The 24302-nt window shown below is 45.6% G+C and overlaps 1 protein-coding gene across 3 annotated transcripts in view; it reads right to left on the reverse strand.

The window, feature by feature from the left end:
• PCSK7 (proprotein convertase subtilisin/kexin type 7) overlaps positions 1-24302 on the reverse strand; it is a 34487-nt gene that overhangs the window by 9517 nt on the left and 668 nt on the right. Inside the window, exons 2-12 of one of the 3 annotated variants that reach the window (XM_045836761.1) lie at positions 22823-22944; positions 21878-22357; positions 15492-15626; positions 14707-14872; positions 13448-13538; positions 12464-12518; positions 11852-11990; positions 10965-11065; positions 7617-7784; positions 7045-7152; positions 6512-6614 (exon numbers count right to left, since the gene is read on the reverse strand). In XM_045836761.1, the coding sequence (XP_045692717.1) occupies positions 6512-6614; positions 7045-7152; positions 7617-7784; positions 10965-11065; positions 11852-11990; positions 12464-12518; positions 13448-13538; positions 14707-14872; positions 15492-15626; positions 21878-22345 (1534 nt within the window). In that variant the 5' untranslated portion in view covers positions 22346-22357; positions 22823-22944. Of the gene's footprint in view, positions 1-6511; positions 6615-7044; positions 7153-7616; positions 7785-10964; positions 11066-11851; positions 11991-12463; positions 12519-13447; positions 13539-14706; positions 14873-15491; positions 15627-21877; positions 22358-22822; positions 22986-24302 lie in introns of all 3 variants that reach the window. The other 2 variants (XM_045836768.1, XM_045836754.1) reach the window with 2 other exon arrangements.

Consider the following 24302-nt stretch of genomic DNA (forward strand, 5'->3'; position numbering starts at 1 on the left):
GTACATCACAACTTTTGGTTAGATCAGTATTTTCTTTACCATACCATGATCTTATAAATATATAGAATTTAGTCAAGTAGTGTACAATGATTATATTTCATTCCTTGAACAATTTGTTTTTCCCTCTAGAGTTAATAATTGCCTTCTTTTTTAGTTTACTTAAACTCATGTCCCTATCACTACTTCTTACCAAACTGCACAAAAGATCACTTAACTTCTATGGACACTATTCTTCAAGTGAACAAACAAGTCAGGGGCTCCCGCAATGCCCCAGTGTCCCCCTGGAGAGTCTCTCTCTGGAACCTTCTGTCCCATTTCTATCTGTTGCACGGCTGTTGGGTTAGGACCTTCCTTTACCTCTGACTTGGGCTTTACTTCCTCTCTGTCCTCTCTCCCTTTCTCTCTGCCTCCTTCCCTCCTTGCTTTTCTTTCTACCCTTTTCTTGGTTTCCTCTTCATTATAGAGGAACACATTTTTTAGCAGTTTTTTCAGAGAAATGAAGCATAAGAAATACTTTCTCATCTGAAAACATCCTTGCTCTACCTTTCCATATGAGTATTAGCTAGGTGGGGCTTTATCAACTGAAAATAATTTTCCTTGGAATTTGGGAGGTATTTGGAGCATTTTTTTCTTTTTCTTTTTCTTTTTTTTTGAGCATTTTTTCAAATGGCCAGTTATCCATATGATCTTCAAAAGCCAGTTAGAAGCTCTAATCATGGGTGGAGCTTTTCAATTGGTAGGCTTCCTTAAAGTTAACTGAACTGGGACAGGACTGTTTTATGGAGGGGCCCTCATATCAGTATCTATCAATCTTTGATAAGGGATTATTCCATTTCCCCAGAGAGGAATCTGCCAATATCCTGGCTGCCAGTGCCTTGGGATCTGAGCGGCTGCTTGGTAGGGTCTCCCACTCTGTATCCTCCCTGTCTTGCACTTTCTGCTGTCCCTGGAGTCCCTGGCTCTGGAGAATAAACTTCCCAACTTCTGCCCACATAAGGAATGGGCCAGATCCTGGCTGCAAATGATGGGAAAAGGTCCTTAAAAGTCTACCTCTTAATTGATCCCTGTTTTCGGTCTCTCATACCTCACCTCGGTCCTCTGTAGCACATGAGGCTTCCAAGTCCTGTGCCTTTGGGACTCTGTGGCGTGAATGGGCTTGTTTCTCAGTACCACCCTTGCGGGTATTTGCTATGTAATTTTCTTAGCCCTGCTCACTTCTCCATTCATTTCCACCTTCCAAAAGATGTGATGAAATATGTCATTTGCTGTGGTCTCGTCTCTCCTTCTCTTTGTCCTTGTGCTCATACCATTTTTATTCCTTTATTCTTATTTTGGTGAGGTTTTGGGAGAAACCAGAAATAAAAGTGTGTGTTCAATTTGCTATCTTTAACTGGAAATCTTTTGCCCCCATTAATTATTCAACCAACTGCAATCTAACTTCTGCCCCTATTAATGCACTGAAACAATACCTCTCAATGCCATCTTTGATAAACCCAGGGATAGCCTTCAGCCCTGTCTGCTTGCTCTTTCTCATTGTCCCTGTCCTAGATACCTGTGGTACTGTCTTCTTGATCTTTCTCCTACTCTCAGGACATCTCTTTTCAGTTGTTTTCTCCAAAGGCTCCTTTCCTTTGTCTACTCCTTTAATGTTGGCTGCATCCTAGGTCCTCTTTTATCCTTTATCTACCCACCAATCTTTCCCAGACCTTTTTCTTCCATTTTTATGCTGGTAACTCCCAAATCATTACCTCCAGTCCAAACCTTCAAATTTATTTATTCAACTGCTTCCTGGATATAACCTTTAGATGATGCACAGAAGCCTAAAACATGGCAGAGCCAAAATTCTCTTCCTGCTTTTCATGCTCAGCAACCCTTGCCCAAATCTGTTCTTCCTTCTGGATTCTTAATCTCATCTGCTGGCATCACCATCTAACCAGTCAACCAAGCTAAAAACTTAGAAATCTTTATATGTACTAAAAAGATATATGTGTATATGTATAATATTTACTTACACAAATATACACATTTATATAGAAATTTTATTATAGGAAATTTCAGACATATGTAAAAGTAGAAAGAACAGATGTTTTCAACATCTAACTTTATTATGAATATACAGCCAATCTTATTTCAGTAATGGCCCCCACTTCTTCCCATTCCCAGATTCTTTTAACAGACTGCCCAGGTATCATATCACTTCATCAGTAAAGACTTAATACATATCTCTGAAAGACAGGTCTTGGAAGTCTCTTTGACTGCTCTCCTTCTTCCTTATTGCTTACATCAGTTGGTAACAGTTTATCTTGAAGGCTGCCCACAGACTTCAAGATCAAGTCCGAGCTCCTTACCGTGGCACATGTGCTGCTGGCACTACTGCTACAGCCTCAGGCCTTCCTCTGCTCTCACCCATGCTCCAGCCATACCACACGACTGGCCTATTCCCTGAGGGGTCCATCGACTCTGCATGTGATGCCCTGCTGCCTGGATGTCTCTTTGGTCACCTTTTTTCCCAGCTAGCTTATGTGGTGGCAGGAGGCACCTCTCCTCTGATGCTCATATCATCTCTGTGGCAGTGCTTATGACACTGTACTCTATCTGCAGAGTGGACTGTCTTCCCTACTATACTGTGAGCTCTTTGAGAGCAGGAATCAGGTCTTATGTCTGAATCACCAAAGCTTAATACAGTGCCTGCCCTGGCTGGTGTGTCTCAGTGGATTGAACACTGGCCTATGAACCAAAAGGTTGCTGGTTCAATTCCCAGTCAGGGTACGTGCCTGGGTTGGGGGCCAGGTCCCTGGCTGGGGGCATGTGAAAGGCAACCACACATTGATGTTTTTCTCCCTCCCTTTCTCCCTCCCTTCCCCTCTCTCTAAAAATAAATGAATAAAACTTTCAAAAAATACAGTGCCTGGGATGAGGCAGGTCTCACATATTTGTAGGATGAATGAAGACATTTCAGGGAAACAAATGGCAGACTACATTGTAGGAGACAGGATAGAGGAAGACCTGGGGGTTGAAAACCCCTGAGTTTCAAGTCTGGGAGCCTAGGGAATGGTAATGGCACTAACAGAAATGGGAGAAACTTGAAAAGCAAGCTGCTTTTGAGAGGTGATAATGAAATCTAAATTTTTGTATATGTTAATGTAATGTATTGGTGGAATACCCAACAGCACACAGTGACTGAGAAGTAGAAAGATGAAGGAAAGTATTCATGGCACAGTTGGAGGACAGTATGAACCAGACAGAAGGGGCTTATGGAAAGGAAGCAACAGGACACTGTGGAATGTATTGGGACCCAGAAGAGCCCTGTGAGTGCTTGTCTGCATCAGCATGTGTACACAGTGGCTTTTTCTTATTGGTCTACATAGGGGCTGGGTGGTCATGTACATGAGAACACTAGAATTACCATATTTTACTACAATTGAATGAGGTAATATGTTAAATGAGTTATTACTTAGAACAGTATTTGCACATAAAAAGCACTCAAATCTTAGTTGATCATTATCTTACTATTATTATTTGGCCTTTGGTAACTTTTACCCTCTGACCAGAACATCCCAGGGATTTATTTGCCCATCATCTTGTGGAAGCTATGAAAATCTCTATCCTTCTCCTTGGTAAGGGATCAGAATAAGAGATTTCCATCTAGGAATTATTTGGTGAGAGGTGGCAGCTAAAGTCCTAAAACCAGGTGCACTGTCAAGGAAGAAAATGTCAAGGGAGAGTAAAGAAACATGCAGTGAGCCCAGAAGGCACTGCTGGCTGGGAGCAGTGGGACAAGCAAACAAGAAAATGGGTATCTCGGGCAGAGCTGCTGGAAGAGGCTATGGAGCAAGGAGGTCACGGATGCTGAGGGAGGAGAGAGGCTGCCACAAAGGCCTGGTTAATAGGGTCAAAGCAACAAGAAGGTCAGGAGGATGAACTCCGAACCAGCCCCTGGATCTGAATAGGAGAAGAGGTACCATGAGTAATGAAGTAAAGCTTCAGTGGTCAAGAGAGTATGTGATGAAAGCGAGCAATTGCTTAATTCATCTGAAAATTCATTTGAAGAAGTTACAGGTTGAAGGGAGGTAGGGACTTTCATTTACTTCCTCATGGGTGAGCCAAGGATGTCTGAAGGCAGAAGGAATCAGTAGAGAGAAGGCAAGACTGGGCTGGAGAGGGAAAAGACGTGAAGGAGGCAAGGAACAAGGATTTCCTGCCGAGGCAGAAGGGCAGCCACACACTCAGTCAGCAAAGAAGGGTGAAGGGATAAGTGCGAGTGGTGTTTGGGAATCTTCTGTAAATACACACAGACTCTCTTGTGTTTGAGACGGTCCTCCTGAACCCCACTCTCCCTCCTCCTCTCTGGTGGAGAGTTTAGACCCAGAGTCAGATCCAAAGGAACCCAGGGACCCCAAACTCTTTCCCCCATTCACCCCTGGCAATAGGAAGAAATGAAAACCTGTCTTGCTCTAAAAGCTGCACTGCCCAATAATATGGAAGTCACTAGCCACACGTGGCTAATTAAATTTAAGTATAATAAAGCAAAATGTTAGTACTTTGGTCACACTAGCCACATTTCAAGTGTTTAATAGCCTTGTATGGCCAATGGCCACTGAACTCAGTAGCACTGGTAGAGAACATATCCATCACTGCAGCAAGCTCTGCCGAACACCACTGCTCTCGAGTCTTGCTGGTGTTTCACCTCCTCTTCGGTCTTAGCCACGTTCGGCTCCCCTCCACCTTACAAAAAGTTCACTTTCCAGCACTCAGACACTGAATCACCCTGGTCTTGGTGGGAACAGACTACAGTTTGGCTACAGAGGAAAAGGTTTCCTGTCTTCGGACTGAGTTGCTCAATGCTGTATTAACTGGACATACTTCCTTCAATTCCCAGTCACAGCACACACACAATTCCCTCCAAGCACACACACACAAGCTTGCACCTTCTGTTCTGTCTACTCAGGGTTAAGCGAGTCCCAACAGAGCGGAAGGCATCTTCACTGGCCTCAGAAATTAGCAGGGTCCTGTTTGCTGTCCTCCAAACTGATGAGAGTCTCCATTAGCAAAACTTCCAGGGTCTCTACCTCTCTTGGCTTCATCCTCTCTCTCCACTATCCCACCTCCCAGTCTCCTCTGCCCAGGACGGTTTGTTCTTTCTTGTACTTCCTAGCAACAATCAAGCAATTGCCAGTTGCCTCTATACCTAGGGAAGTTTGTCAGACATGCTGGGGCAACACTGCTGGTTCATGAGAGGCAGAGAATGACCAAGCTAGAACGCACCCTAACCCTCCTCTAAGTCAGGCCCTCATTTGACAGATGTGGCTTTGGGTTACTTTGTTACCTAAATGACAGAAAGCAGTCATGGGGGGAGGTAAAAGTTAAAAGGTACACTATCTCCAAGACACACAAGTTTCTAAGACAAAGTCTGGGGGTTTGGAGTGATCTGCATCTCTGGGACTATTTTTGAACTTCTCTGCTTTGGTTGATACTTTGTGCTCTTTCCAAGGTAGCACTTGTGTTACAAAAACTGCAGTGAATTACACCATGGATTTCCCTCCAGTAGAGGCAACTGGGCAAGCACTGGACATGGTTAGGAAGAGACAATTCTTCCCAGTGACACTTTCACTCGTGGGAAGCTGCTTCTGACCTTCCTTTCCGAGCTCCCTTTTTGGGCCATTCTTCCTCTTGTAATTGCTCTGGTTTGACCACTTCCTATGAGGACTGGTAAAGTGAGGACATAGTTCTAGTTTGGGTACAAAACATACCATGCTTCAATTTTCACAAAAAATACCAAATAACTCTGTTAGGTTTTCTGAAGGGAAAAGAAAGTCCCCCAAGGAGCAGGAGGTAGGGAAACCCTCACATGGGAATGCTGGGAAACTGCAGACAGATGAACTGCTAGCATAAATTTCCCAGTCCTGCTCCCTCTTTTCTGGGGAGGTGCCCGACCTCTGTGCTCAACACAAAACCACATCCCTGACTTACAGACCTCAGACAACCCCAGTGACCCTGGAGGAGATGGAGGTGGGGTCAGATGGGTAACTACAGTCTATGGAGACATCATGCTCTCCTCTGTCCCACCCCCAGCAGACCCCATGTGACTCTCTGCATTAAACAAGGTTGAGAATCAAAGGAAGAAATTCCCGATTCTCACTTCACCCAAAGGCTACTGGGATGAAGAGAATTATCTGGCAAGTTCTCAGCATGGAATTCAAAGGAATATCATTCAACATCATCTCCCCAAGTCCCAACCCACTGCCCCACTGGTCTTTCTAGCCTTTCCAGTCAGTTGTTCAGCAGCTCCTTTCCACTACCAGTAACTTGGGAGAAAGGTCTTGTTTAGGCAGCCAGGGGGCCAGCCAACTCAGAAGCAGCAACATGTCCTAAAATGGTCACAGAAAACTCCACAGGTCTGGCTGGAGCTCAGCTCCTAAAGGAGCGGGGTAGAACCCAGGAAGGATGAGTTTCCCATCTCCCCGCCCCAATCTCAAGCCCAAGATTAACCCGCTTTCTGCAGACTACTTACCATTCCACAGTACTTCCAGTGAGTGAGGGGACAGTGGGATAGCCTTGTTCTCTTTTAACATGGGGCTGACATAGGAAGCTAAGTAAGGGACAGATGTCCAGATCTGTTAAAGGAAAGGGGGTATGGTGGGTGAACAAACAAGACTGAAATCTCTCTCATCAACTTGATCTTTAGGGCCCAGTTCTCTTTATTTTTCCTTTCCTCATCACATTCTTTCATCCTTGAGGTTCCTGCTTGACACCACGGAGTGCTCCCTATGGCACCAAATCAAGGAGCCACAGGAAATGGCTGGGTACAGGGTAGAAGATGAGAACAGAGCACCCTGAGAGTTCCAAGATATACTCAGATCCCATTTACTCCCTGCAAATGGTTTGGAAACTTCAATTAAAGTTAAAGCAGTATCAGCTGGAATGGGGGTAAGTGAATGAATAAACATTTACTAGCACTTATAACATGCCAGGCAATGGTTTAGGCTTTTGGCCCCTCCCTTGGTCATTCCACACAGGCTCCCAGCCCTGCCAACATCTGCTTACCTTGGCTGCATTAACGAGTCTCCAAGCATTGAGCAAGCCAAATCCGTGCTGGTGGCTGTGGCTGAAGCCTGCCTCATTGGTGACCCATTCTGCGTGGCGATCCTCATACTGAGAGGACAGAGGTCCTGATTAGTCTCTTGGATTTCAAAAGTGACCTCAGCTACCTAACTCTGGCTTACCTGCTCACCCTGCCAGCTGAAGCCAACCCAGACTCTCCCACCAAGGCCACTGGGAATGGATTCCCCAAGGACAAAAGGTCAAAGCCCCATGATGTCACCATCCCTGTGGCCTGCATCTAGAGAGGGAGACAGGAGTCACAGGCTCCAGAGAGGGAGCCCAGCCAGAGCTCTCCTATGTAGGTAAAATGGCATCATCAGAACAGGTACAAATGAGTTTAGGTCTCTGGTCTTGACGGGGTGCCCTTCTATTCTGTACACATGCAACTCAGAGAGATTTGACATCTAACGCCTGGAACATTTAGAGCCTGAAGCCTCCTAATACGTGTAAGTCCTTGGAACCAAAACTCTGGGGTAGGCTGGGCCAGGTCACGTGTCTATCTGATAGCATCTCACCTGGGTGGCTGTGAAGACAATGATGTGCTGGACATCACGCCACGTGAGGCAGGGCCGCACCTGCAGCATGAGGGCTATCATGCCGGCTGCCAGAGGTGCTGCGGCTGAGGTCCCTGTGTGGCCCTCAGTGCAGCCTGTGCCCTTCTGCAGATCCCAGTCAGTGGTCACCTGGGACGTGAAATGGAGGGGAATTGGGTTAGAGATTGCATTCACAGGGGCTGTGGAGGGTGGGGTACAGACTGGTCCTCAGAACAAGCATTTCAGGTGGGCCCTTCCTTTGTGAGAGCTGAGTCTTTGACCAGAGGGAGGTCCACCAGCAAGTCAAGACAAAGGAGAGCCTTAACCTTTCTGGGCCTCACAAGAGAATCCCTGGAGAGCTGAGAAAGGAGAATACAAATTGAAGAGTTGCTCATGAGGGTCTGGTTGTGTGTGAAAGGAGGTGGAGGCATGGGAGAGGCCTACTGCAGAGGACAGCATCCTGACTCCTGCTGCTCTGATCACTCACCCTCAGATTCTCCATCCCAAAGTCCATTCCCAACCCTCCAGACCCCACAACCACACTAGACAGAGAGGAAGTGGTCGGGGAGCTTCTGGCCCCAGCTGGAGCTGGGACCACAGCTCAGTGATAAGGAGATGCAATGACATCAATGTGAACAAAGGGCATGTGTTCCCGGGGAGATGGGACTGTCCCCTTGCCCAGCCCATGGGCTTGGTATAGGGTCAGTGTCTACACTGCCTGCCTGCCCTGGCTTTGGTAACTGACATGACGAGCTGTGTCACTGCTCTGCATCTGGTGCTCCTGTATGGTTTCCATGAGTCCAGGCTTCTCTGCCTGCAGCTCAGAGTGGGAGTGGGGAGGAGAAGAGTTGCCTAAGGGGGAGAGATTGACATCTGCCCCTCATCAAGTTCTTTTTATGCTGTAAATATCCCTGGAGCCACAAAGGCTTTAGCTGATGAGGGCCCTGCCTAACTCTGCTCCACTCAGTGGCACTTTGGCTCTAGCACATGGTGCCAATGTTAAGACCAGAGAATTTTTTTCTTTTCTTAAACTTTATATTTATTGTTGACACTATTACAGATGTCCCCATTTTCCTTCCCTTTGCCCCCCTCTTCTCAGCCTCTGCCCCCACTTCCCTCTAGCCATCACCACACTGTTGTCCATGTCCGTGGGTCATACACATATGTTCTTTGGCTAATGCCTTCCCTTCTTTCATCCAGTCTCTTCCTTCCCCCTCCCTTCTGACAGCTGTCAATCTGTTCCATGTGCCCATACCTCTGTTTCTATTCTGTTCTTCAGTTTATTTTGTTCATTAGATGCTGTATATAAATGAGATCATATGGTATTTGTCTTTCTCTGTCTGGCTTATTTAAGTAGCATAATGTTCTCCACTTCCATCCATGCTGTAGCAAAGGTAAGAATTCTGTCTTTTTTACAGCCAAGCGGTATTTCACAGCTTTCTTTTTGTCCACTCATCTACTCATGAGCACTTGGGCTGCTTCAGGCTCTTGGCTTTTGTAAATAATGTGCATATATTCTTTCTGATTATTGTCTCTGGATTTTTAGAATCTATTTCTGGAAGTGGGATCGCTGGGCCAAAAGGTAGTTCCATTTTTACTTTTTCCAAGTTTCTCTCCTGGGTCTGCTACCAGGGTCCTAACTACTGCCCAGAGCTGCCCTTTCCCCACCGTGCTCACTGCCTCCCTCCCCGCTGTAACAGTGGCTGCCAGGAGCAGCAGTTCCCACTCAGATGCCAAGCACTTCCAGAAGGAAACAAGAAAACTCTCCTGAGGTGTTATCTCAATGAGAGGGGGAGGCCTGGGCTGTGCTGGGGAACAGACTGATTGTTTCCTGTTAAGGAAACAGTCTCACAGTGAGCATCTAGTGTGTAGCCGGGAGGCCTGGGAACTTGTCTGTGGTGGCAGAAGCCTCAGGCAGCCCCCAAGGAAGTCCAGGGAAGTGCTGCTGGTGGCCCGATGGTGGGCAGCATGTGTCTGCACACCCTGCGCTCAGGGAGACTGCTTCACTGAGCTGGTCACTGACCAGAGACTGGCAACAGAGACTGGCTTTCCAAGGCAAGGACATCCCAAAGATGGAAACTTGGCAAGACAAACCCCCTTTTCATTTCTGGACAAGTTACAGTTCTGATGGAAGGCAGGGGTGGGGATAAGCAGTGGAATTGAGTTGGGAGGACAAAAACCAGACTCCTCAGGGCAAGGCTGACAATTATGCCTGGGGAGCCCTGTTGGTTCCTGGGTGGGGCCAGATGAGCAGGTCCCCAGAGTTCTGCCAGAGAGAAGAGCACAGTTTGTTCTTGCTCTTATTCCTAGCCCAGTCTGGCCTGGGGAGGCCAGGGGGTATGGAAGTGCCCTTCTACACCCAGACCCCTGCCTGCTAAGCAAAGCCTTTCTTGCTGTCTTACTTCAGTCCACTCCCTTTTCTCCCTGGGGTAGAAGGGAGGTGGGCAGGGGTCAACTGGCCCAGAGCCTTGGAACATTGTGTTAACCAGAAGTCATTTACTGACAAAACAAAACTTCAGTTTTGGAAAGTGAATTTGGCCCAGAAGCACACAGCGCAGTCTACTTCCCAGTGGCCCCAGAGAGACCTCCTGATCCTGGCCACTGGAGAAATCTCACACACCTGGCCCCAGCCCAGTTCTTGCCTGGATCCCCCTCCCCAGTTTATTCTATTATGGGCAGCAGGGATGGGAAGGGAGCTCTGGGATGACAGCTGTTGAGACTTGGCTTGAAGATGCTGGGATGGAGCAGAGCCAGCCAAGTGCATGCACTAGACCCTGAATTTCTGTAAAGGTTCCCATAGCCTGAGGAGCTCCACTCCCTCTCTGTACCCAATCTCTTGTTTGCTATGGCCCCAATTCTAACTCCAAGGAAAGAGTTGTCTCGGGCTGACAGAGACATTCCTTGGACTCCTTATCCCACCCACCCCATAAGCGCAACCACTAGTTTTACTCCTGATAATGACTGTGAGCAGAACTCAGTATTTACATAAGGGCTGAATAGCAATGGAATGATGATTTTTTTAAGCCCACAGAAATCATCCAAAGCCCAAATTCTACTAAAGAAAGACATTTCAAAGAAGTTCTTTAATCAATGTGATGCTGAGTAGTTCCTGTAACAATACAGAAATCTGTAAGTGAAAACTGTAAAGGTAAAACCCATTTGACAGATTACTTAGGGCCCTCAGCCTTGCTGTTTCAGCACGAGCACATGGTTAATACAGATCTGCTAGGGAAGAGGGACAGGCTGGGGAAGCAGAGAACAAAAATAAGTATGGTTGTGTGAGGTATTATGGGACAGGGGTGGGGAGCGAAGGGCCCAGCAGGTACTTACAATGCTCCGGAGCATTTTGTCTCCACCGCTGAAGGTGACCGCCAGCATGGAGGCACACTCCTCTGCATAGAAAGGCATCCGTCCCTCCTCATCCACTGCACCTGGGGACAGAGGAAGGGGAATGGGAGCTGACATAAAAGCCTGATCATGTCAGAGTTATCTTTTTGGAGGTTGTCTGAGTTTAAAAAAGAACTTCAGTGGCCCGAGTGCCTCAGAGTGCCCACTCTCCTTACCTCAGCAGGCAAACTCAAGTGGCAGAGGGTATTCTGTGCCCTATATATCATCCTCTTAAGAGGTTCGCCCCAGAGTAAAATTGGGGGTATTCCACCTCTGCACCTGCTCATTCACTCATACCTTCATTTTCCTCAGCATTTATTATCTACTATGAGTCACACACTGTGCAAGGTACTCGGGCCTTATGGAAAAGGACAGTCCTGATCTCAAGACGCCCACAGTCAGGAAGGGAGTCGGGTAAGTACAGAAGTATAACAGGGATAGCAAATACCATGGAAGGGAGCACAGGTGAGGGGCAGCAGACCTACTAGTAGAGGGGCTGGAACACAGGCCCAGCCAGCTGTGGTTGGTGGAAGGGGGTGGGGTATCTCCAGAGGCTGGACTGAAAGGGTTTCCAGGGAATAGTAACTTCTAAGGAAGTCCTGAAATTCTTAGAGAGCAGGGCTAGTCCCTCCTACCTATATGAACCTGAAGAGAAAATCGTGCTCATACACCAAAAACACACAAGAGCTAGGGCAGAGCAAGGTACACAGTCCCTCACCAGAGTCACACCCTCCCCTCCCAAGGTACACAGTTCCCACACCACAGAGTGATTCACACACCAAGACTCTGTTCCCTCACCACTGAGTCACATGGAACCACAAGGTCACTACCTATGGTGACGGTGTAGATTGAGTTGGCGTAGCCATCATAGTTGCAGTTGTCATTGTGCTGGCCCCCATTGCCACTGGCGACCACAAAGATGCTCCCAAATCCCTGGCGGCCAGCAATCACCCCATGTTGCAAGGCAGCCTGAGGAGTAAAAACACCCAGGAATCAGTTGGAAAACTCAAAAGAAAGACCTCTACCTTCCATACAAGTTGCCCTCCCCCCCCCCTTCCAGGAAGAACAAAGCCCAAAGGCACTAGGTATGGCAGGAAGAGATTTAAAGGTGGACATAAGATGAAGAAGTTGTTAAGCAACTGCTGATGGATGTACTCTGCTTATCAGAGAAGATGGGGTCAGAAATGGGGAGCCAGGCACAAAATCAAAGGGAAAACATCTCAAAGTACTGTTCCATTTCTCTCCCTCAGAACCTGTGACCCCCTCCTCCACCCTACTGCCCTCATTAGGAATGTTCTTCCCAAAAAGAGGTGGCAGGGTTATATGGCACAGGCCTGGCAAATGCGGGTGGGGTGGGAGAGGGACTGACTTGCAGTACTCTTCTAGGAACTGAATGAAGAGGGTGCACTAAGTCTCCTAAAGTCTTCACATCGTTTAGTTACCTTTCCAAGCTGATGGGGGCCATCTACTGTCTTCCCATCATCATCTGGTCCCCAGCTGTTGAGAAATACCCAGAGAGAAGAGCCAGAGCCAGGCTGTGACAGTCCCCCCACGCCTAGCGGTCTCAGCGGGCCACTCCTCTTCCTGGGCTCTTACTCTTTTTTCAAGGGTCCAGTTCAGGATTCCCATGATTAAACGACAGAAGGTTCAAAGGTTCAGCTCCCACTCCAAAGTGGAAAAGAGACGCACATGCTAAGGTTCCTTCCCTTGGAAACTTTCCCAATTTAGCACTGTTTTAACCTGCTCCTAAAAATCCTTTCTGAGGTCCCAGGGAGCAAGAGACAAGACATAGTGGTAGACAGGGACGGGGGGCCACCCTCTCCTGATCTAGGGATCTATTAGTAGGCATGATGGAAGAGCAACCACGAAGGAAGAATTCAATCTGTGTAAACTCTTGGGTCTGAATAGTTCTCTATGCCTTCTCTAAGAGGAAATGTATATTGTGGATGTCAAGGATTTAAGGGAACTACCAGTTCCGGGGAAGAACAGGTTCCATCAGTGCCATGGGGGTAGCCCAATCTCAGTTTCTCTTCAATCCAACCCCCACTCCCCACCATAGCCACAACCTAAAGCTGCAGGTGAGTTTGTCTGTGTTGGGGAGAGGGAATTGGTGCTGGGTATTCAGCTTACCCGGTAGCTGTGGGTGGAAAGGAAAGCCCTCTCTTTCCCAGACGCCTTATGAGTTTATTAAATAGCTGGTGCATTCATGTGGCAACCTGATTACTGGGGTGACATGAGGCTTAAGACCAAGAACCCAGTGGCTGGGAGTCTGAGAAATGAGGGCAGTGGGCTTATAGGCTGAACCTAACAGGAAGACCTCTGCTGGAACCTGCCAAAGTCAGTTCAGTTTGCTGTTCTTTTGTTGCAGAATTACTTCCAGGTGTCTGAGCCTCTTGCCCTCTCACCTGTTCCTGGCTTTGTCTCACCTGCAACTGTAGATGTCATTGATCTGATAGTGCTTGTTGAACGCCACGGCCTCCATGCTATCTGTGAGGGGTCCATCTAGTAACCGGATACCTAGGCAGCAAAGGCTATATCAGCTCCTCAGTGATGCTCAACCCCTAGATGGGGAACTGGGTGGTGGGGGGCCATATGTGGAGATTTACTTTTCCCTCTAAGTGCTTTTCTGTTTTTTTTTATACCATATGTATGTACCTGTACCTGTCCAGAAATATTTTTTAAGATACTGCTAAATCTTAGACTTTAGGGATCATGGGGTCTGGTGGGAAGAGAACCAGGCTAGAATGTAGGTACCTAGGTTTCCCTTATTTGCATCCTTAATCATGTAAAACACCAGTATGGTGCATGATACCTAGATGGTGCTCAATAAATGGTGCTTATTACCATTAACTACTCTTATGCATGCCTAATTTCACCCTCTAAAATAAGGTGGATCACATTCTGGTGACCACGTTGGGACAAATGGAGCTTTCAGAAGGGATTTGGACCCTTAAGTTTTCGGTCTCCCCTGTAGCCTCATTTACAGCGAGGGTTGCTGCCCTCTGCTGGAATGTAGGAGGAATACAGCCAATTTATTCAGTCTGTGGGTTCCAAGCATCTATAAGGAATCACGGGGAGAGCTTCCCCATTCATTCCCTTCACCTTCTGCCTCGATGGACAAAGACTGAGAGGTGAAGGAGCCACAGAACAACCCCCAGTGGAGGCTAGGGCTTCTCAGCTCTCTTGAAAGGATGGAGAACAGTGATCATCAGAAGGGCTGGGAACTGGAAAGCTGGGAGACCGGAGAGGAGCCTCCAGATATGTTCGGTCAAGGAAGAAGGGCAGATGAGGTGTTTGGCAAAGTGAAAATACAAGTTAAGCACAGATAAGTAAAGGAGGTATCATGGCAATGAGTTGGGCTGTTGATGGGGCATAGCCAAGACCAGAAAAAGAGGGGACCCAGCAGGTGGGACTCGAGGCCTCCATCCTGTATCAAGAGTATTCCCACTTTTGTCTGTTCTATATGGCAGGGTTTGCTGCTAAAAGCATGTCTAAAACACCACTGCTCTGGAAGAAATCAGTGAGCTGATCTGTCCTTTTAGTACAGACATTTATCATAAGCATCTCCCCTGTTCTATGCTGTGTGCTAAAGGTGGGATAAAGGTGGTACATGACTCAGGAAGTGGGGCAGGGAATGGAGACTGCTATTGTGGGAGAAACTCACTAAAGTCAGACTTGAAAATACCTGCTATGCGGCTCTCATATGCCACTCCCACCGCACAGAAGCTGTTGTTAGGCACTGCGGCAATCTCTCCTGCACACCGAGTGCCATGGTGGTTGCCATTCTCCTCATCCGGTTGGGGCATAGGGTCAGGGTCATTAGAGTTGAGGTCATAGCTGCCCTCAGGGCTCTGTAACATTGAGTCGGGGGCAGCATGTGGTCACTCACTGGTTACAAGAGGCCAGGTTTTAGAGCTCAGGGAGAGAGGGGAACTGGGAGTTTGGGACTCTGAGCCAGGGCAATAGGCCCATCCCTCTTTGAAAACCACACAGGCTACAAGATTTGAGGACAAGACACATCCAAGCAAAACTGAGAAGTGCTCCAGTTCATAGGAAATTTCTCTCTTGTCCATTATAGAAATGTGTCCAGAAAACTGCTCCACCACTTGGGAAACCTGAGCTAAAAAAAGATGTAGGGCTTCCTAAAGGCCAGGATTTAGAGTGGAAGGTGCTCAGCACTTGTGTGGAGAGGGAAGTGCCTAAGACGCACTCCTGACTGCCCAGGGCCAAGAGCTGCAACAGGAACCAGCTAGGAACCACCTGGGGTCCTCTCTCTCCTGAGGGTAGAGCTACTCAATTTCTGAACGGCTGGTCTGGAACACTGGCTAGGGAGAAGGAGAAGATGACGAACACTGTCCCAGGCCCTTTTGTTTGGCCCAAAGACCTCTACAAAAGGGGACAAGCCTGAGGCAATGTCAAAAAGAAGGTAAGACATGAGGGGGTAGGAGGGGTCATTCCAGGGCCACTCACGTAGTTGGGAGCAATATCCTGGATAGTGTGCTCCACTCCATCGTCCACTACCACCACAGTCACTCCTCGCCCAGTTACGTTGCGTTCCCATACACCTGTCACGTTGATGTCTCTGCCGGGGCTCTGCCGGTTATTCTGCAGGACAGACAGAGTCCGGAATTGTCTCAAAGCCTTGGGATTTTAGTGACACACAGAAGAGCCCACAGAGATTCAAGTTATGTCTAGCAGCCTCTTTTCACTCTTGGCTGCTATCAAAGAGCCAGACAGAGGTTGTACACCAATAGGTCTAGGTGGGGACAGAGTCATGGAGGGACAAGTGAGAGCTTTGCCACAACCTAGGTCTCCAGGAGAGCTTGGCAGCATTCATAGGCAATAAAGATGAAATGGTGGCTAGGCTTTAGGTTGGCTAATACAATTACTATGCATATAATGTCTACTATATTAACATTATAAAATATAATGCTAGTAGTTAACACTATAAAGTGTTTATCATATGTCAGGCACACACGGCAATTCATTTATCCTTACTACCTCTACAAAGTAGGTGCTATTACAGTCCCCGTTTCACAAAGAGAGGCACAGAGAGGGTGAGAAGCTTGCCCAAAAGCACATGCTAGTAACTGGCAGAGCTGGAACGTGAGCCCAGGCAGCCTGGCCCCAGCACCCACCCTGTAACCACTGCAGCCCACTGGCTCTCTAGAAGTGAGTACAGGGAAGGTGGAGCCTGAGGAAGAAACATGTCACCGAAGTGCACAGAAATGTCCCTTCAGGAAAACTGAAAAGTAATACAGTCAAAACTTCACTAAAGAATTGGATACTGATGGCGGCTTTACTCTAGGCAGTGTTTTTCTCGGCTTCTGTGAAGAGGGGGGAAACTCGCAAATCGGTGGAGAGGCAGAGCAAGTGGGCTGGGTTGCCGAATCACTTTTGAAAGCAGGACATCAGAAATTATTGCACTCACTGGAAAATCAGACGAGTAGGGGGAAGCTGTGAACACCAGGATACATGAAGGAGATTGCACCACTGAAACACACAAATATTCTACCACAGAAGTTCACACCATAATTACAGGTGATCAGAACAGTTCAAATTAACAAACAAGAAGAAAAAAGAAGAAACCCACGAACAATGAGAAAACAAAGAAACAACCCCCCAACTGAAGGGAAACGAGGAAGCCTCAGGAAAAATGCTAAATGAAATAGAGGCAACTCAACTATCAGATAGTGAGTTCAAAACAATGATTACCAGGAAGTTCAATGAACTCACAATGAGCTTTCAGAAATTAGAGGGAAACTACATCAATCTCACTGCAAACTACATAAACATGAAAAAGGAAATAGAAACTCTCAACAAAGGTCAAGAGGAAATAAAGAATACAATTTCTGAACTGAAGAACACAGTAGAAGGAATGAAAAGCAGGACTGATGAAGCAGAAGATCGGATTAGCGAGCTGGAGGACAAAGTAGAAAACAGCATCCAGAAAGAGCAAGAAAAGGAAAAGAGGCTCAGAAAGAATGAGGAGGGATTAAGAGAAATGCAAGACAATATGAAACGTAATAATATCCGTATAATAGGGATACCAGAAGGAGAAGAAGAAGAGCAAGGGATTGAAAACCTAGTTGAACAAGTAATGAAGAACTTCCCTAATTTGACGAGAGAAAAAGTCACACAAATCCAGGAAACACAGAGAGTCCCAATCAAGAGGAACCCAAAGAGACCCACCCCAAGGCACATCATAATTAAAATGACAAAATTTCAAGACAAAGAGAAAATCTTAAAGGCAGCAAGGGAGAAGAAGGAAGTAACATACAAGGGAGCCCCAATAAGGCTAACAGCTGACTTCTCAATGGAAACACTTCAAGCCAGAAGAGAATGACAAGAAATACTCCAGGTAATGAGAACCAGAGGTCTGCAACTAAGGCTACTATATCCAGCAAGGCTCTCGATCAAGATAGAAGGCCAAATAAGAAGCTTCCCAGACAAAAGAAGTCTAAAAGAATACACCTCGACCAAACCAGCTCTGCAAGAGATTCTAAAAGGACTGCTTTAAGGAGGAGAGAAGAGAGAGAGAGAGAGAGAGAGAGAGAGAGAGAGAGAGAGGGGGGAACACACGTACATAAAAGACAATGAATAAGTACCTATCAATAATAACCTTAAATGTAAATGGATTAAATGCTCCAATCAAAAGACATAGAATAGCTGATTGGATAAGAAAAAAATGACCCACATATCTGCTGTCTACAAGAGACCCACCTCAGGATAAAAGACCTACACAGGCTGAAAGTGAAGGGCTGGAAACAAATCTTCCAAGCAAATGGACAGGAAAAAAAAAGCCGGGGTAGCAATACTCATATCAGACAAAATAGACTTCCAAAAAAGGTCCATAAAGAGAGACCCAGAAGGTCACTTCATAATACTCAAGAGAAGAATCCATCAAGAAGACATAAATATTGTAAATATATATGCACCCAACATAGGAGCACCGAAATACATAAAGAAAATCTTAGAGGACTTCAAGAAAGATATGGACAGCAACACAATTATAGTGGGAGATTTTAACACCCCACTATCAAAAATAGACAGATCTTCTAAACAAAATATCAACAAAGATATTGTGGCATTGAACAATACCCTTGAGGAGATGGACTTTACTGATATATACAGAGCCTTCCATCCAAAAGAAGCTAAATATACATTCTTTTCAAATGTACATGGAACATTCTCAAAGATAGACCACATGATAGGACACAAAACAAGCCTCAAGAATTTCAAGAATATTGAAATCATACCAAACATTTTCTCAGACCACAAGGGACTGAAGCTAGAAACCAACTCAAAGGAAAAAAAACAAAAACACTCAAAATCATGGAGATTAAATAACATGCTATTAAACAATGAATGGGTCAAGAATGATATTAGGGAAGAAATCAAAAGGTTTCTGGAAACAAATGAAAATGAACTCACAACAACCCAAAACTTATGGGACACAGCCAAGGCAGTCCTGAGAGGGAAGTTCATAGAGATACAGGCCCACCTAAAAAAGTTAGAAACATTCCAAACAAACAACCTAACCCTACGTCTACAAGAACTTGAGGAACAACAACAAAGACAGCCCAGAGCAAGCAGAAGGAAGGAAATAACCAAGATCAGAGCAGAATTAAATGACATAGAGACTAAAAGCACAATTCTAAGGATCAATGAATCCAAGAGCTGGTTATTTGAAAAGATAAACAAAATCGACAAGCCTTTAAGCAGACTCATCAAGAAAAAAAGGGAGAAGACCTAAATAAACACAATCAGAAATGAAAGAGGAGAGATTACAACAGATACCTCGGAAATACAAAGGATTGTAAGAAATTACTATGAAGAACTGTATGCCAAGAAATTTGAAAACCTAGATGAAATGGACAACTTTCTAGAAAAATATAATCTTCCAAAACTCAATGAAAAAGAAGCAGAAAGTCTGAACAGACCAATAACAACAAAAGAAATTGAAGAAGTAATCAAAAAACTCCCAACACACAAAAGCCCGGGACCAGATGGTTTCACAGGAGAATTCTACAAAGCATTTAAGGAAGAGCTAACCCCTATCCTTCACAGACTATTCCAAAAAATCCAAAAAGATGGGAGTCTCCCAAACTCTTTTTATGAGGCCAACATCACCCTAATTCCAAAACCAAATAAAGACACAACAAAGAAAGAAAACTTCAGGCCAATATCACTGATGAACATGGATGCTGAAATCCTCAACAAAATACTGGCAAGCCGCATCCAACAATACATTAAAAAGATTATACACCGTGACCAAGTGGGATTCATTCCAGGGATGCAAGGATGGTTCAATATTCGCAAGTCAGTAAATGTAATACGTCACATAAACAAAAGCAAAGACAAAAACCACATGATCATATCAATTGATGCAGAAAAAGCATTTGATAAGGTACAGCACCCATTCATGATAAAAACACTCGGCAAAGTGGGAATAGAGGGAGCATTCCTCAACATAATAAAGGCCATATATGAGAGACCTTCAGCCAACATCATTCTCAATGGGCAAAAATTAAAACCTTTTCCATTAAGATCAGGAACAAGACAAGGCTGTCCACTTTCACCACTTCTATTCAATATAGTACTGGAAGTTTTAGCCACAGCAATCAGACAAGAAAAAGAAATAAAAGGCATTCAAATCGGAAAGGAGGAAACAAAACTGTCACTGTTTGCAGATGACATGATAGTATACATAGAAAATCCTATAGACTCTACCAAAAAACTGCTTGACCTAATAAATGAATTTGGCAAAACAGCAGGATACAAAGTCAATATCCAGAAATCAAAGGCATTTCTGTACACCAACAATGAAACAGCAGAAGCAGAGATCAAGGGAAAAAAATCCCATTTGAAATAGCAAAAAGAAAAAATAAAATATCTAGGAATAAACCTAACCAAAGAGGTAAAAGACCTGTATTCAGAAAACTACACAACACTGAAGAAAGAAATCAAGGAAGACACAAACAAATGGAAACATATACCGTGTTCATGGATTGGAAGAATTAATATCATCAAAATGTCCATACTACCCAAAGCAATTTACACATTCAATGCAATTCCTATTAAAGTACCAATGGCATATTTCACAGACATAGAACAAACACTTCAAAAATTTATATGGAATTATAAACGACCCCGAATAGCTGCTGCAATTTTGAGAAAGAAGAGTAAAGTAGGAGGGATCACAATACCCGACACTAAACTATATTACAAGGCTACTGTAATCAAAACAGCCTGGTACTGGCATAAAAACAGGCACATAGACCAATGGAACAGAACAGACAGCCCACAAATAAGCCCAAGTCTCTATGGTCAATTAATATTTGACAAAGGAGGCAGCAACACAAAATGGAATAAAAATAGCCTCTTCAACAAATGGTGTTGGGAGAACTGGACAGCCACGTGCAAAAAAATGAAACGTGAGCACCACCTTACAGCACATACAAAAATAAATTCAAAGTGGATAAAAGACTTAAATATAAAACATGACACCATTAAAGTCCTAGAGGAGAACGTAGGTAGGAAAGTCTCAGATATTTCACGAAGAAACTTTTTTACTGACGTGTCCCCTAGAGCAAGGGACATAAAGGAAAGAATAAACAAATGGGACCTCATCAAAATTAAAAGCTTCTGCACAGCTAAAGAAAACAGTATCAAAATTAAAAGAGAACCAACTGTATGGGAAAACATATTTGCCAATGACACCTCAGACAAGGGTTTAATCTCCAAAATATATAGAGAACTTACACGACTGCACTCTAAGAAGACAAGGAATCCAATTAAAAAGTGGGCAAAGGACTTGAACAGACACTTCTCCAAGGAGGACATACAGAAGATCCAAAGACACATGAAACAATGTTCAATATCGCTAGCTATCAGAGAGATGCAAATTAAAACCACAGTGAGATACCACTTCACACCAGACAGAATGGCCATCATAAACAAAGCAACAAACAACAAGTGTTGGAGAGGCTGTGGAGAAAAGGGGACCCTAGTGCACTGCTGGTGGTACTGCAGACTGGTACAACCACTATGGAAAGCAGTATGGAACTTCCTCAGAAAACTAAAAATGGACCTGCCTTTTGACCCTGCAATTCCACTGCTGGGACTCTATCCTAAGAACCCTGAAACACCAATCCAAAAGAACCTATGCATCCCAATGTTCATAGCAGCACAATTTACAATAGCTAGATGCTGGAAGCAACCAAGATGCCCATCAGTAAATGAATGGATCAAAAAACTATGGTACATTTACACAATGGAATACTATGCAGCAGAAAGAAAGAAGGAGCTCCTACCCTTTGCAACAGCATGGATGGAGCTGGAAAACATTATGCTAAGCGAAACAAGCCAGGCAGTGAAAGACAAATACCATATGATCTCACCTTTAACAGGAACCTAAATAACAAAACAAAGAAACAAGCAAAATATAACCAAAGACACTGAAATAGAGGACAGGCTGATGGTGACTGGAGGGGAGAGAAGAGGGAATTTAAGGGGACAGTGGGAAGGGTTCACAGAAACAAACTTAAAGGACACATGGTCATAGTCTAAGGGGAGGTTGGTAATGGGAGGGAAGTGGGGAGGGGTGGGAGGGGGGAGTGGATTGGGAGTAAAAAAGAGAAAACTGTATTTGAACAATGATTAAAAAAATAAAAAATAAATAAATAAATAAATAAATAAAAAGGCTATTTAGATCCCACACACACACAAAAAGAATTGGATACCAACTGTATTTGAACAATGATTAAAAAAATAATAATAAAAAAAGGAAAAAAAAAGAATTGGATACCCAGGACTGACCCATCTAAAGCTGAACACTACAGGGCTGGACTTACCAGGTGCCACTGCTGTGGGAACTTGGGGTCATTGAAGTGGATGCTGCGCTTGGCTCGCTTTAGCAGCTTCTGCTCTGAGTGCCAGCGCACAGCATCATGCCTGGCTAGCACGGCCTCTGCCTGCTGCCGGATGGCCTCTACCTGCTGGTCCAGCTGGTGCCCAGCTGGCTGGACAAAGAGGTAATGGCCCTGGAGCTCCCCAATGCGTCCGACATTCACCAGTCCCGCTGCCTGGGCCAAGGCATTGGCCTCTTGCTCCAGTGTCTCTTCTTCCCCACTGCCTTTGTGGCTGTCCAGATGCACAGCCCAGCTTAGCCCCCCTGGGCCCTGGGCAACAGGCCCACCTGTCCCTGCCAGGCCCATGATGCAGGGAACCAGTAAGAAGAGCCCAGCTAATTTCAGCCAGAGGCAGGTGGGCAGGCCCAGGGGGGCATCCAAGTGTGGCACTTTCTGCCTCCCCTTCGGCATCAGAGCAGTAGGCTGCAGACAAAGAGAAAGGACGTGAGAGATAAAAGAGCTGATAACTGCAGTAATCTGAGAGGGGGACTAAGCCATCAATGTACAACTGGAGAACCCCAATTGGCTTCTTTTAAATTAGGAAACATGTGATCCTCTCTTTTTATTCAAGTTCATCTCTGTCCAACAGGGACAAGCCCCCAGGTGGAGTGCGGGCTGGGACTAACTCCAGTGAGCACCTCATCTCACCAGATAATTAGGCAGCATGTCCAGTTGCTAACAAGCACCATACTGCTTGCTCTTTCACACTGCTGCCAAGAAAAGGGCTCAAAAGTCCTATCACTCCCACAGATTACTGGCAGAATCATGACTGTTCTTTAGAAGAGACCCTCCTCCCTTATTGGGGGGAGAGAAAAAATCTTTCCCCAGCTGATTTCCCGGTCCAGATATCTTCAGGGCTAAGTCTCCCCAGTGGGGCCCCATTCCCACCTGGACTGTATGTGAGGTTGAGCTCCTGGTCTGGCTAACCACCTCATGCTCATTTTGTGCAAATGGAGAAAAGGCATCACTTTCACTATGAGTTGTGTTGACTCTGAGCAGAGATTGCAGACCTGTGGACCCCAAGAAAAGAAGAAACGGTGTCCTCCCAAACCTAGTGGAGCAAACAGAGGCTTGCAATGAACCCCCAGGACCTGTAACCAAAGAAACTGGCCAATCATCAAGTATCATTTCCAGGGACCTCAGACAGGTCATCAACTGGAACAGAACTGGTACAATAAGGCCAAATTAGTACAAAACCCAGAAACTCTATTTCTTGTTCTAACCATCATACAATTTTCTTCTCCTTTTACCCCAGAGACCTAAAAGAAGGATTGGACCATTACCAAAAATCCCTTTTGAAAAAGTAGGTTGTAACATTTCCTGGAGGTCCAGGTAGTAGGAAAGTAAGAGTAGGCAGAAGGCAGGGGAAAAGAGGAAAATCTGGGAATGCAAATGAAACTGAACAGGCACAAAGGGCAAATGGGTAACCAGGAAAGAAGAAATGCCTGGAAAGCAGCACTACAGGGCTACCCTTAGTTGCACTAAAGGGCTACTAACTCAATAGGTCGGCTTAGAAGTGAGGGCTCAGACTTCAAACCCAGGAATGCCACCCATGGTTTGATAAAAATTACAACTGGTGGGCAACCGTGGGGACAGAAACAAGTGAACGGGTGGCAGAACTTCTGTGTACCTACTGGTGGCCAGGCTTCTTTAGAAGCACCTGCTCTCTACTGGTATTGCTTAGTACTCACACAGATACCCCAATGGACCTGACTCAAAACATTACAGAAAAGTGGGTGTTTTCCTGAAGTCTCTTTGGAAACGGAGAGGGAACTTATGCCATCTAACATCTCCTTCCAAGGTTCTGCATTCCACATCTCCTCTCTGGTCCTTTTAGGTTTCCAGGCACACTCCCTTTCAAAGTCCTCTTTGCTCTACAGCAGCAGCCTGGATAGTCCCAAGATATTCAGGTGATTTTGCCAGTGTTCATACCTTAATAAGTAAAACACAAGCTTGTTTATTAGTAAGACAGTGACTCATCTAGGAAGGCTCCTTCAATCTCAGGAGATTCCGTAGATTTCCTGAAGACAACCTGACCACCACTTCCTCCTTGCCCTCTGTCACAGCAGTTCTTTACCCCACCCACCCCATCCCAGGCTTCCAGGAAAAGAATCTTGAATACCTCTGGAAGCAGATCTTAACCTCCTCCAACTGCTGAACACATCTTTACAGCTCTTGGGTGCAAAGGGAGAATAGGAGTAATTTAGAAAGCCCAGAGTCCAAGATTCTGCTCCCAAGAGACTGTCCTCCTCGCACCGTCTACACCGTGCTTCTAGAAACCAGGTTGCGTGCAGGGGTCAGTTTCATCGATTTCCCCCTCCCTGGCCTCGACTGCCCCGTCCAGTGTACTCCTCCTCAGAGGGACCCA

Source organism: Phyllostomus hastatus, unplaced genomic scaffold, assembly GCF_019186645.2.
Source record: "Phyllostomus hastatus isolate PE091 unplaced genomic scaffold, TTU_PhHast_1.1 phas_contig_113, whole genome shotgun sequence".
Classification (NCBI taxonomy): Eukaryota; Metazoa; Chordata; class Mammalia; order Chiroptera; family Phyllostomidae; genus Phyllostomus; species Phyllostomus hastatus.